Source organism: Astatotilapia calliptera, chromosome 9 (genome assembly GCF_900246225.1).
Source record: "Astatotilapia calliptera chromosome 9, fAstCal1.2, whole genome shotgun sequence".
In the NCBI taxonomy this organism is placed as follows: Eukaryota; Metazoa; Chordata; class Actinopteri; order Cichliformes; family Cichlidae; genus Astatotilapia; species Astatotilapia calliptera.
In genome coordinates this window covers 34,333,750-34,345,659 of record NC_039310.1, presented here as the reverse complement: position 1 = coordinate 34,345,659, position 11,910 = coordinate 34,333,750, and the positions used below count along the sequence as shown (strand labels likewise).

At 38.5% G+C, this 11,910-nt stretch overlaps 1 protein-coding gene and 1 pseudogene across 2 annotated transcripts; one reads left to right on the top strand and one right to left on the bottom strand.

Moving 5' to 3' along the window:
• Positions 1-7,444: 7,444 nt before the first annotated feature.
• On the bottom strand, positions 7,445-8,748 carry LOC113029684 (GTPase IMAP family member 4-like; annotated as a pseudogene).
• A 76-nt stretch (positions 8,749-8,824) lies between these two features.
• LOC113029682 (GTPase IMAP family member 1-like) lies at positions 8,825-10,738 on the top strand. 2 transcript variants are annotated; one of them, XM_026180656.1, is made up of 5 exons: positions 8,825-8,872; positions 9,019-9,445; positions 9,604-9,647; positions 9,778-9,828; positions 9,997-10,738. In XM_026180656.1, exons 1-5 carry the CDS (start codon positions 8,863-8,865, stop codon positions 10,566-10,568), a joined length of 1,104 nt encoding a protein of 367 aa, XP_026036441.1. In that variant the 5' UTR covers positions 8,825-8,862; the 3' UTR covers positions 10,569-10,738. The 2 variants fall into 2 exon arrangements, with proteins under 2 accessions (XP_026036441.1, XP_026036442.1); XM_026180657.1 differs by lacking the exon at positions 9,778-9,828.
• The last annotated feature ends 1,172 nt before the right edge of the window (positions 10,739-11,910 follow it).

Below are 11,910 nucleotides of genomic sequence, written 5' to 3'. Positions count from 1 at the left end.
ATTTCTTCTTGTTTGGATTATTGTAGCGGTCTTTTCACTTGTCTCAACAAATCAGCACGGGATCGCCTTCAGACGGTACAGAACGCTGCGGCAAGACATTGAACTGGCACAAACAACAGGTCACCAGTTACTCCAGTATTGGCTTCTCTTCTTTGGTTGACAGTAAATTTTAGGATTTAAAAATAAATTGTTGTAACTTTTAGAGCTCCTCATTTTGAAGCTCTGACCTGTTGAAACCTAGTTCTTCATCCTGAGCACTTAGGTCTGCAGGTCAGGGGTAACTATTTGTCCCACATACTTGTTTCAAAACACGTAGTGATCGGGCTTTTCAGGTACTGTTCCCAAGGCTGTGGAAGTCTCTGCCATTGCCTTTCTTTATGCTTTCTAGATTCTACTGATTCCGTTAAAAATGTCATGGTGCTGGGTCGTTGAAACAGCGTTTTATGTCTAATATGATTATTGTCTTCTGTTCAAGTTTATTCTGATTTTGGTATCCTGTGTCCTCCCCTTGTGCCCTGTTTGTGTCACTGAGTTTGTGTTGTGGATTTCCTGTTTTATTTTGATGGTCTGTGTCTGTTGTCACTGTGTTCAGCTTGTATCCTCCGGTAGTCTCGCGTATTAGGATCAGCTGTTCTTCCCACCTGTGTTCATTACCTGGTCTCCTTGTGTGTGTGTGTGTGTGTGTGTGTGTGTGTGTGTGTGTGTGTGTGTGTGTGTGTGTGTGTGTATAGTGGGTGTCGGTCTGCGTTGCTTGTTGGCTCGTCTGCGTTTCATGGTGTTTTGGTTCTATGGTCTGCGTCTCTCTGCTCTTCACCCTGTTTCGTCATTATTTTCAGGTCTGCTCTTAATTTGCCCAGTTTAGGTTTCTTCAGTTGTTTGTCATGACTCATTGCCTGTTCTGTCACTCCGCCACTTGTAAATAAACGTCACTGATATCATCAGTCTATTGCCTGCATGTTGGGTCCTTTTCCTCCAACACCACACAGCTCACCCCGGCAGCCGTGACAAAAAAGCAGCAAAAGACATTTTTATACAAACAAGCTTTTAATGTCTTTATTGTTGTTGTTTTATAATATTGGTATTAATATTTCTGGTTTTATTGTGAAACACTTTGTGATTTTAATCTCTGAATCTTGCTATATAAACACATTTTACATACTACTACTTACACTGTTCTGCTGAACAACAAACAATTGTGTTGTTATGTCACCACGATTTTTATGATCTTACAATGAAACAAAGATTTAATTATTCGTAAACTAAGTTTAGGATTTCCACAAATTTGTTTTGAAGGTGCATTAATTATATCCATTCATCCATCCATTCGCTTCCACGTATCCTTTTCAGGGGTGCTGGAGCACATCCAGGCTGTCATAGGGTGAGCGGCAGAGTACACCCTGCACAGGCTGCCAGTGTGTCGCAGGGCTAACACAGAGACACGGGCAACCATTTCCACTCACATTTACTTCCACATTCACACCTATGGGGAATTTAGTGTTTCCGATTAACCTATCCCCACATTACTTATATAATCAATATAAAATGTATTTACTGTTAAGCTAAATGTGCAGTCTCTATATCAAAGAACACATTTGTTTTACATTCAACCACAGAAGCTTGGTGTGTTGGAATATTTTAAGTATGGCTTGTTTCCAGTGCAGGCATTACTGCCTGAGTGATAGTCATGGATTTAATTGATCCAAATGTAAGTGCAGGAGAAAGTCTCAAACTTCCTTTAAGAACAGCAAATGTGTGTTGGAGATGCAATGAACTTGAACCTCGCTGTCACTTGGTGTTCGTTCTTCTTAGCATTAGCATTGTGCCGTGGGTGGGTCGCCTGTTAACAAGTTGTTGTAAACTGCGGTTTCAGCTGTCCACAAAAAGTGAGTTTGGCAGTTTTCGCACATTTAGACACATTTCAGTGTTTCACTCCACCGTGTGCCACAGCGAGGATGATATTAAACACAATTGTGCAACAAATGTGAGTTTTTAGAAGAGAAAACGTGTTTTTGAGTATTGTTTTGCAAGAAATGTGAGGGGGTTTGAAAAAAATTGTAACTCTTTTTACTTTGTGTTTAGAATTTTGAGATGTTTACAAACAATCTCTGTAAATGTGCCTAAATGTTTCAGAAATACTGTAATCACTCTTTATCAACATTTGAAATCTGCTGATTGGAGTCCATAGTTTAAGTAGGTGCTGTGTTTATAGACAAAGATTGTATGTAGTTTAAACATTATTTAAGGTAAATAAACACAGTCTATTATAAATAATCCTGAAGTGAAACAGAAACAGTCCGAGAGAACAAGATAATCATCAGTTGAAAACAGACAATGACAGTTGTGTTAATTAAAATGTCTACAGAGAAATTCCTTTTGTTGTCCTCATGACACCTCTTTAAAAAACATGTTGTCGTCACAGCAAAACATCCTGAATGTTTGTTCTTCTCATCTGTCAGTGAAAACATTTTGGGTGGAATAGAGCAAGTGATACGGGTTTTTCCACATCAGTATCCAACTTTCTGTCATGTTTGTTCAAGTCCCACAGCAACATCACCGTTCCTTTGTAATAGTGATAGGCTTTCTGGCTTTTTTTAGAGAACCGGCTCTTTCGGCTTCGCTCACTAAAAAGAGAAGGCTCTTTCTGCTCCCAACCGGCTCTACAGGTTTTTTTTTGTTAGCTTTAATTTATTATTAAAAACAATATAAAATTCTTTTTTACATTAGTAATTCCTTTTGTGCATAGAAGTTGTTTTATTTATATATGTTTATATATAAATATATAAGGTGGCCCCTAGAGACAAATCACGTTAGAACTACAAAGCACGTACACCCATACGGAAAAGAAATGGTAAAAACTCAGTCGGGGTGGTCTGCCTCTCCCCACCGCAGGGAAAAGGGTAACACCACCTGGGTCTGGGTGCAGTTCCCCCCTCCAGGGGCAAGGGTACCTAGACCCGGTTCGTAGAGTACGCTTGGGGAGTGTGATTGTGTGTACAGCTTCTCTTTATGTCTGTCTCCACGTTGGTTGAGTGTGGAGTGTGAAGTGCATATGAGAGCATGAGGGTGGGAATGGATGTTTGTGTCTGTGTGTGCCTGTATGTCTGTGTCTATATGTCAGGTTGGGTATCAGACGCCACCTCTCTGGGGACACCTCAGGCCCTCCAAGGTTTGGAGGCCTATCTCCACCCACCACCACTTCCCCTGCCGGTGGCGGACTCCCTCAGGTGTCGGTGCGTTGGTGGTTCTTTGTGTCTGGGGGTGGGCGTCCAGGTACACACCGGCTCACTCCTTGGCGGCCGCTTATCGGGGCCTGGAGCCTGGGGCTCGCTCGGGCCCCTTCGGGGGTGGGGTGCCCCCGGCCTCTCGGCCTGGGGCTCGGTCACTCAGGCACAGCTGGCGGCCGGCGGAGCTCACGGGCGCGTCACTGCAACTCCCCCTGGCTTCTGCTCCGCGGCTGCTGAGTGAGCCCTCATCTGGGACTCTCCTCAGCTCTTGCTGGGACAGTGGCGCGGCTGCCCCTCTGTTGGTCTTCCTTGGTCTCTTGTGTTCTGGGGGCCTCTGGATGTCTGGAGTCTTGATCTCCTCCATACCTGCTTCATGCCCTGGAGGACGGGGCTGTGGCCCCCCCACACTCCCTAGCAGATCGTTACATGGAGAAACCTTTGGAATACAAGCATGCTAATCCACACAGGTATGCACACGGGTGTTCACTGCTTGTAGACCCAAATTACACCTTTCTTGGCTGCTACTTCGAAGCACATCTGTCCTGCGTGCTGCACAACAACATTGGATATTTAGTATTTACTGCTGTTTACACTTAGCTAGATTAATGCGATGGTGTTGTGTTTAGTATGTTGCTTTGTTTTTTGCTTGTTTTCTATTCTTCTCTCAACAGGTGATCCAGGAGATTTTTTATTTTTTTTCTCCCCCCCTTTCTCACTGTCCCTCTCCCCTTCTGTTTTTCCTTTCCTTCCTCTTTCTTTCTCCCTTTCCTATCCCTCACTCATGTCTGTCCCGTCTGTAACATCTGAAAATAAAATATAATAAATAATAAAAACAAAGATCGACCAAATGGACCAATACGGCAATGCCACGAAGATCCATTTGGCAAAGTAAATCCATTGGGTATCCTTGTTGGTCTTCAGACAACAATTCTGATGGCTAAAGAACCAAATGGGACAGGGGAAAAAAATAAAATAAAAAAAAATACATGTTGTAGAGCCATTTTTGGGACCACTTCAAGTTGCTTCACATCAATACAGCCATTATAGCCCAAATTTTAATAATATGTATGTATTAAGTCCGTAGTAATTATATACATTTCAAAAATGTACAATAAACTACAACAAAATTGAAATTAGTTGGGGGTTTTTTTTTAACATAAATTTCTAGTAAGAGAAATTTCAATGGGATATATATCCCTCAAAACTTTAATTACAAAAAGTTGCAAAAAATAGTTTACAACAACAGGAAATTTATTTTGAGTGTCTTTATAATTTTATTTTATTTTTGAGATACACAAATTTTTATATACTGCAGGAAAAATGAAAATAAATATTACAATGCGAACTTGCAAAGAAAACAGGATGTGCATCAAAATAAACTATTTCCAGCAGTGTGATTTCAGTTCCAAGCATCCCAGAAATGATAGTTTGCACTATAAGGAACTATCGTTTCTGGGATAGGAAGTAGGAAGTGTTATTAACAGCTGATTGGAAATTTACATTTTTTAAAAACATTTTAAAAAGTTAAATGTCACATATTTTATCAGAACATTTCATTATAATAATGTTCTTTACAATATTTCTGTTCAGTTCAGTTCATTTTTATTTCAAACATTTCAAACATGTGCCTTCACAATCATTACAAAATATCATTCCAATATTTGTTTGAAAAGGAGTAGGCTGAAGTATTTACTTTTTTGTCCCTACCCCCTCAATTTTTTACCTCTCATTCATTTAATTTTCTTTTAGTCTTAAATTAAACAAACAACATATGAAACAAAAGTAAAACAAAACAAAACAAAACATACATAAATCAAAAACAAGAAATAAGCAAACCCCACCACAGTATAGTTTCTTTCATCTGAAAAATACAGAATGTGTAAATTTGCAGATACACAAGTTATGGAAAAACAAACAAACCACTAACACCAAAAAAGAACCACAACACCATTACCAGCAACATCACCGTCCTGGGTTAACCCTGTTTTCTTCATTCTTATACTTATTTATAATTAGGTTTTTATATTTTAATTTAAACTAGTTTATGTTTTTACTTTCTTTTATTTCTTCTGTTAGACTGTTCCATAATTTAACTCCTGCAATTGCGATAGACATAGTTCTTAAAGTTGTTCTAGCACTTTGTATTTTTAAATTCCATTTCCCTCTTAAGTTATACCCACCTTCTCTTTCTATGAACAATTTACAGATTTCTTTTGGAAGCAATTTATTTCTTACTTTATACATTATTTGCGCTGTTTTAAGCTTCACCAAGTCTTGGAATTTAATAGCTTGCATTTTGACAAAGAGTGCATTTGTATGGTCCCTGTACCCCACATTATTTATTACAGTTTTTTCTGATGGCTTAAGCACATTTTTTTGTAACTATTGGCTATTTTTGCAAAACTCTACACACAAATAAGAAAACTCTTCACCCAATCAACAAAACATTGTAGTTTTCTTGTAAAAGCGAATAACCCTGCTTAACTCTCCACACCTTTGTAAAAATGGTATTTTGGTATCCAACAGTTAACACAAGCCATCACATTACAGTTTTTTCTGAATGCTTAAACCCTAACTGTGATTCTTACAGCACAATTTCTAAAACTATTAATACTTATAGAAAAACCACTCACTGAGTTTGCAAAACTAAAAGCACAAACACTGCTTTGCACTCAGTTTGCCATTTTGTAACACACACTTTGCAAACCTGTAGCTACAATCCACTGCACAGCACTCTTTTTGCAGAACTGTAAACACAACTCACTGCTTTACACTCAATTCCCAAATGATCAACACACTCCTAGCAAAACATTTATGGCCATTATTTACACTATTTTGTAATGAAAACGTCAAAACAAACACAAGTGTTTATTTCCAAGTCAAAACGAAATAGTAATTTCACTGAGGAAAAAAAAGAAATCAGTCTACATCGTGTCGTCTCTCTGGATCTAGCCACCAAATTTTTTCTACATCACATACAATGTCCTCTAGTCGAAGGCACTGGGGAAAATATCTTCTGGAATTTTACATCTATGGTATTGTTGTGTTTCTCATTGGCATACAGCAGTGCTACAAATCTTAGTGCAAAGTGACTGTACTAACGGATTCTCATTTCAAGATGTCCTTATGATGGTTGCTACAGTGTAGCAGCTCGAGTTAGGCTGAACCCGTTGGCCAGCTTCCCTCAGGGTCACTCCATGGTTGATTACATGGTCCACTATTGTAGCTCTGATGTCATCAGCAATTCTATTTCTTACTCTTCTTACCCTTCTTCTCCCCCTCCTCGTCCTCCTCTCCCCCCTCCTCGTCCTCCTCTTGCTCGTCCTTGTCCTTGTCATCCTCTTCGTCCTACTTCTTCACCTCCACGTCCTCTTCCTCGGCCTCCTCTACTTCTCACTCTTCCTGCTCCCTCCATTGTACAGTGCAGGCTGATTGCAAAGTGAACTAATTATCTAAAAAAGTTTTCACATGTGACAGTGTGCCAGACAGTTGGCAAAATAGCCATAAATGTGTATAGTTTTTCTAGGATTGTGTTGATCATTTGGAAATTGGGTGTAAAGCAGTGAGTTGTGTTTACAGTTCTGTTCGCTATGGCGAATAATCTTCAGCAATAGTAATAAATTACAAAGTGATAGTACATTCATGCAGTTGTAAAAACCATGACAATATATTATGTAATCCAAAGTATTGAGAATACATTTCTCTCATTGAGTAACGTAATGGCTTGTGTGTAATCATGTATTCAGTACATTTTAAAAGTAACCTTCCCAACACTGTATACAGGCAGTACTAGTCAAACATTGGGCCACATCTTCAGATTTAATGTTTTTTCTCTGTGTATATACATATATAGAGGTGTGTGTGTGTGTGTGTGTGTGTGTGTGTGTGTGTGTGTGTGTGTGTGTGTGTGTGAAATTTGCTGGGACAATCTTTTATTAAATAACAAGTGACATCCTTTCTGATCAGTTTGTTATGCTTTATCCATTTATACAATTTTGCTAGTGTATTGGGGTGATATTTTCTTTCTTTCTTATTATTTGGTGGAATCTAAAAACGTGGATTTAGAAATATACTGATATAATTTTCAAGATCTTCAAGATCTTTATTTGCTATTTTGTTTAATTTGCAATAAAAAACTTTTCACATTTGATGATTAGCTATATATTGTTTTTTATTTCATATTCATGTTTGAGATAAAATCAAAATCAAGCATTAAGGCAAACACATTTCATTAACAAAGAAACTTAAAGGCCACAAAACTTTGTTCACACGAATCACACCACCATGAATAAAAGCCAACTACAGCATTTAAAGCAGGTACAAGAAACATTTTCTTAATGGCACCGACACCTTTCTTATGATCATTATTACAATTTTTAAAACCATTTTTTTCTTCATCAGCACCCAAGGACATTTCATTAGATTTTTTTCTGGAAAATCAAAGAGAATTAATGCTACACAGCTGTCTACACATAAAATGTTTTCTGTCAGATGTTACATTTTGATGCAAAGATGCTGTCCTGTTTTAACTACACGCATTCTAATGTTTATATGATTTACTACAGTAATCTAATCTCTCCCAAGAATGTAAAGAAACTCCATGATACGTTGCTGCAGTAGAGCGAGGAATATGTAATTAAATACTCCATGTCCACTGGTCTGTGCAGCCTCGACCTCTCTGTACATTTCATTTGTGTAGCATGTGCCCCCGTTTGCTTCCACCATGTTATCAATCTTCCTGATGAGCTCCACCACCTGCTGTCTGTCACTGCTATGGTTTTCGAAACGGTGAAACCTGTTTCCACATCTTTGGATGACTTGCTGTAGATCTGGTGTGGATTCACGTACATACTGCTGTATGGTCTTGGTTCCAAGTTCACGACCACGTGTGAACAACACAATCATGTAGTGGTTAGCCTGTGGACCAAACAGCTCCTGCAGGGCTTCCACAGCATTTTTCTCCTCTTTGGTGAATCGACCGACTTGGATGACCAGCAGGAACACATGGGGGCCTGGGCAGGAGACTTCAACACATTTCACAATTTCTCTTTTTATGAATTCTGGAGATTTTGCTGTGTCCAGGATCCCTGGTGTGTCTACTACACTAATTACTCTATTACCCCACCGCATCACTTCTTTTGTACAAGTCGCAGTAACTGACTCTGCACTGGGTTCAGATCTGAAATATTCTCCTCCCAGGATGGTGTTTCCGACAGCACTCTTGCCCACACCAGTTTTTCCAATCATCACAATTCTCAAATCAGGACCTGCAACAGAAATTGTGAGACATATAGTTTCTTTTTTTTGGTCAGAGTATCTAAATAGCTCAGTGTGTAAATAAATCAGTTTTCACTTAATAGGAAATTAACTATATACCGAACAAATTAAATCTGTTGCTTACCTTGTGAAAATGAAGCCATACTTTCTCTAACTGTTGTTTCTTCACAGGTGAGAAATGGAAAAATGAAGGGAAACTTAGTGTTTATTTATAGATCCAAAGCTGACACACCTGCAGCATTTGCATATTGCATACGGGAGGCGTGGCAGGTTTAGTTCTATATAATGCAGACAGAGAGCAGCACAGCCAGCAGATACACACAGCTTGTCTCTTCCAGATTTCTGCATTGTATTGAGGGCCATGTCTCACAGTAAGTCTTTCTTATAATCTTTTTTTTTATTTTTTTTATTTTGTGTCTCACACACACTGTCAATGTTTAAGAAATGTGTTTACATAAGTTTGTGGTTTATGACAGTATCAGAGGAAAAATATTTCTTTCTATTTTTTTGTTCACAGACAAGATTTCAGTTGTTCTTCTGGGAAATGTGGATTATCTGAAAAAATCCCTGATTACCATCATCCTGGGGAAAGACGCGATTAAGCTCTCTGAAACAGGGGCTCATAAAAACCGAGAGATTTATCAAGATGACAAGTTTGTGTTCACATGTATATCAGACACAAATAATGCCATAAAAGAGTTGTTTCTGGAGAATCCGGTCCCTGACATGTGTGTGTTGATGGTGGAGAATGAGTTTTCACTAGATCATGTGTGGCAGCAGATAGGAAATCTGAAGGAGGTCACTGGAAAACCTAAAGATGAGTTCATAGTTGTGCTGCCTGGGATCAGAACTACTTCAGATTACCCATTCAAATGCTACACCATGCTGCAGTTTTTCACTCAGCTGAACGATCTGGTGAAAATGAAAGATGAGACAAATATGAGGTAAGGTTCAAAAACCAGAAATGTATACTGACTGATTATTTGGGATTTGATATTCTCATAATAAGAACATTAAGGTGATTTTACAGTGTACATTAGTACAAATGGTAGGTTTTGGTTTGTAAAGTAATACATATTCACTTGTTATTACTAAACTACAGACCTGCTTACAACCCTGGGTCACAACATCAAACGGATATGAAAGGTAAGGCACAATCTTTCCTCGGTATGACAACACAGAACCAATGTTCACTCAAGGGTGTTTAATTAATTAAGAAAGAACTGAAAGATTTAATGGATACTTACAAATTCTCTTATTTGGCCTTTCTATTCAGGTGGCAGATTTAGCAACACGACCTACGAGGACCCTATGATGACTTCAAAAAGTGGGAAATGTTTTCAAACTTGCATAAGTATTAATTACAAAAATCTGTGCTAAAGTTTTTGTGAACATTCTGATCATAGCAGTGCATGCATGTTTTTAAACCAATTAAAAGAATAACATTTTTCATTTTCAGTATATAATATGTTCTTTTTCTTCTTCAACAATGCAGGAAAGTGCACCATCACCAATGTGAACCTTGTTCTGGTGGGAATGGCAGGCACTGGAAAGAGTGCAAGTGCAAACTCTATTCTTAGGAAGGAAGCTTTCCTGTCCACATCCAGTTCATCTTCAGTCACCAGAGAATGTCAGGTGGAACAAAGAGAAATAAATGGCGTACATGTACGTGTGATTGATACTCCAGACATCTTTGATGATGAAATGCCATCATCAGTTAGAGAAAAACATGTAAAAAGGTGCAAACAGCTTTGCGAGTCAAAACCTTGTGTGTTTGTACTTGTGATGCATGCGAGCAGATTTACAGATGGTGAGAGAGACATACTAAAAAAATTAGAAAGAGCTTTTGGGAGCAAAGTTAGAGAAAAAACTGTTATACTGTTCACCCGAGGTGATGACTTGCAGCGCGCACGAATGAGCCTGGAGGATTTTCTGCATCGCTGCCAACCTGCTCTGAAGGAAATAATTCAAAAGTGTGGCAACAGGTGTGTCCTCTTTGAGAACATGTCAGATTCATGTCAAGTGGAAAAATTAATGAACCTAGCAATCGCTTTGTCAAAACAGTAGAACGTATCATTGAAAATCGTACCAAAAAAAATGGATCATTTCTTTTGAATATAAATATGAATAAACAAGACCTTGAGATGATTTTATCTCATTGGGCATACATTTAAAGTTAGCGCTGCTTTTGTGTTTTCAAATCTTTTTTAATCCTTTTTTCAGCGTTAAATCAGAGATGGTTATAGTTGTAATTGAACTTTTTTTCTGAAATTGGTGGCTGGATTTTGTCTTTTATTATTTCTTATTGTGAACTGCTGTAAAATATTTGTGTGAGAGTGATCAATAAAAAAATACACCACAAATCATCATTTACCAAAGTATGACTAGAGACGTTGTTAAACGGTTGTAACCAGGAAGTCACGTATACAAGCACAGATACACTCACAGTTGCATACACAGTGCCTTTAACTTTTATGACACACCATAGGGGTTTTACAATGGGGTGCTTGTGTGTTCACTGAACAAAAGACTGCGCAGGAAGGCTGGAATTTGATGTTGGCTGGGGTCAGGTGGGGAGTTTGTATCTCCAAGATGCTGACCTGACTGGCTGCCCTTGCAAGTTAAAATGGATTGAGCTCTGAGTGTTGTTAGATTTATATTATTGGATTGTCATTTATGCTTAGAAATATCTACTCATATATCCTTAGAGTTTTATAATCAATGTCATGTTGGTAGAGGTTTGATCCTTAATAGTCTGGAAAGACTTTGTGTGCATTCCAGAGTGTTCTGGCATTCACACCCACATCCTGGGAGCATGGGAGAGGTCGTACCTTCTCTTATTGTTTCATGGTAGGATAAACACATCTATATCTGTTTAGTCTAAGTGCCTTTTGTTTAGATGAACTGCTGGACTTCCAGACCAGCAGGTTTAGGGAAGTCGTTTATGGGGTCACACTCTGACCCACACAGAAAATTAAGGACCAAATTTTTCACTATGGTTGCCTGATAATGAGAATGAAATGGGTTTCATACAGTGGGTTATGTCAGAGAGTCTGGTGCCGTTTAAGGTGGACTTCCAATGGCTCTCTCAGAGAAATTAAGGGAAGGTCAAGTTCTCTGATCTATACAATGCTTTTCTGTTCCTGAGTCAATTAAACTATGACAAGGGTGAGTATGAGTATTAAGAATTAATTTAGCCAGGCACATGACTCAAGGAAAGAAGACATTACTGATCTTGACCTCCAGCATTATTACCGTTCTCCACAGACATAATGTCTCTTCTGACCACAATAGAAGCACTAACCACTGAGCAGCTGAATTAACCTTACAGTTGAGTTTTGTTTTTTGGACAAAACAACTTTTTTGACAAAAAATGCCACTTTTTAGACAACTGTTTTTCAAGGTCTGT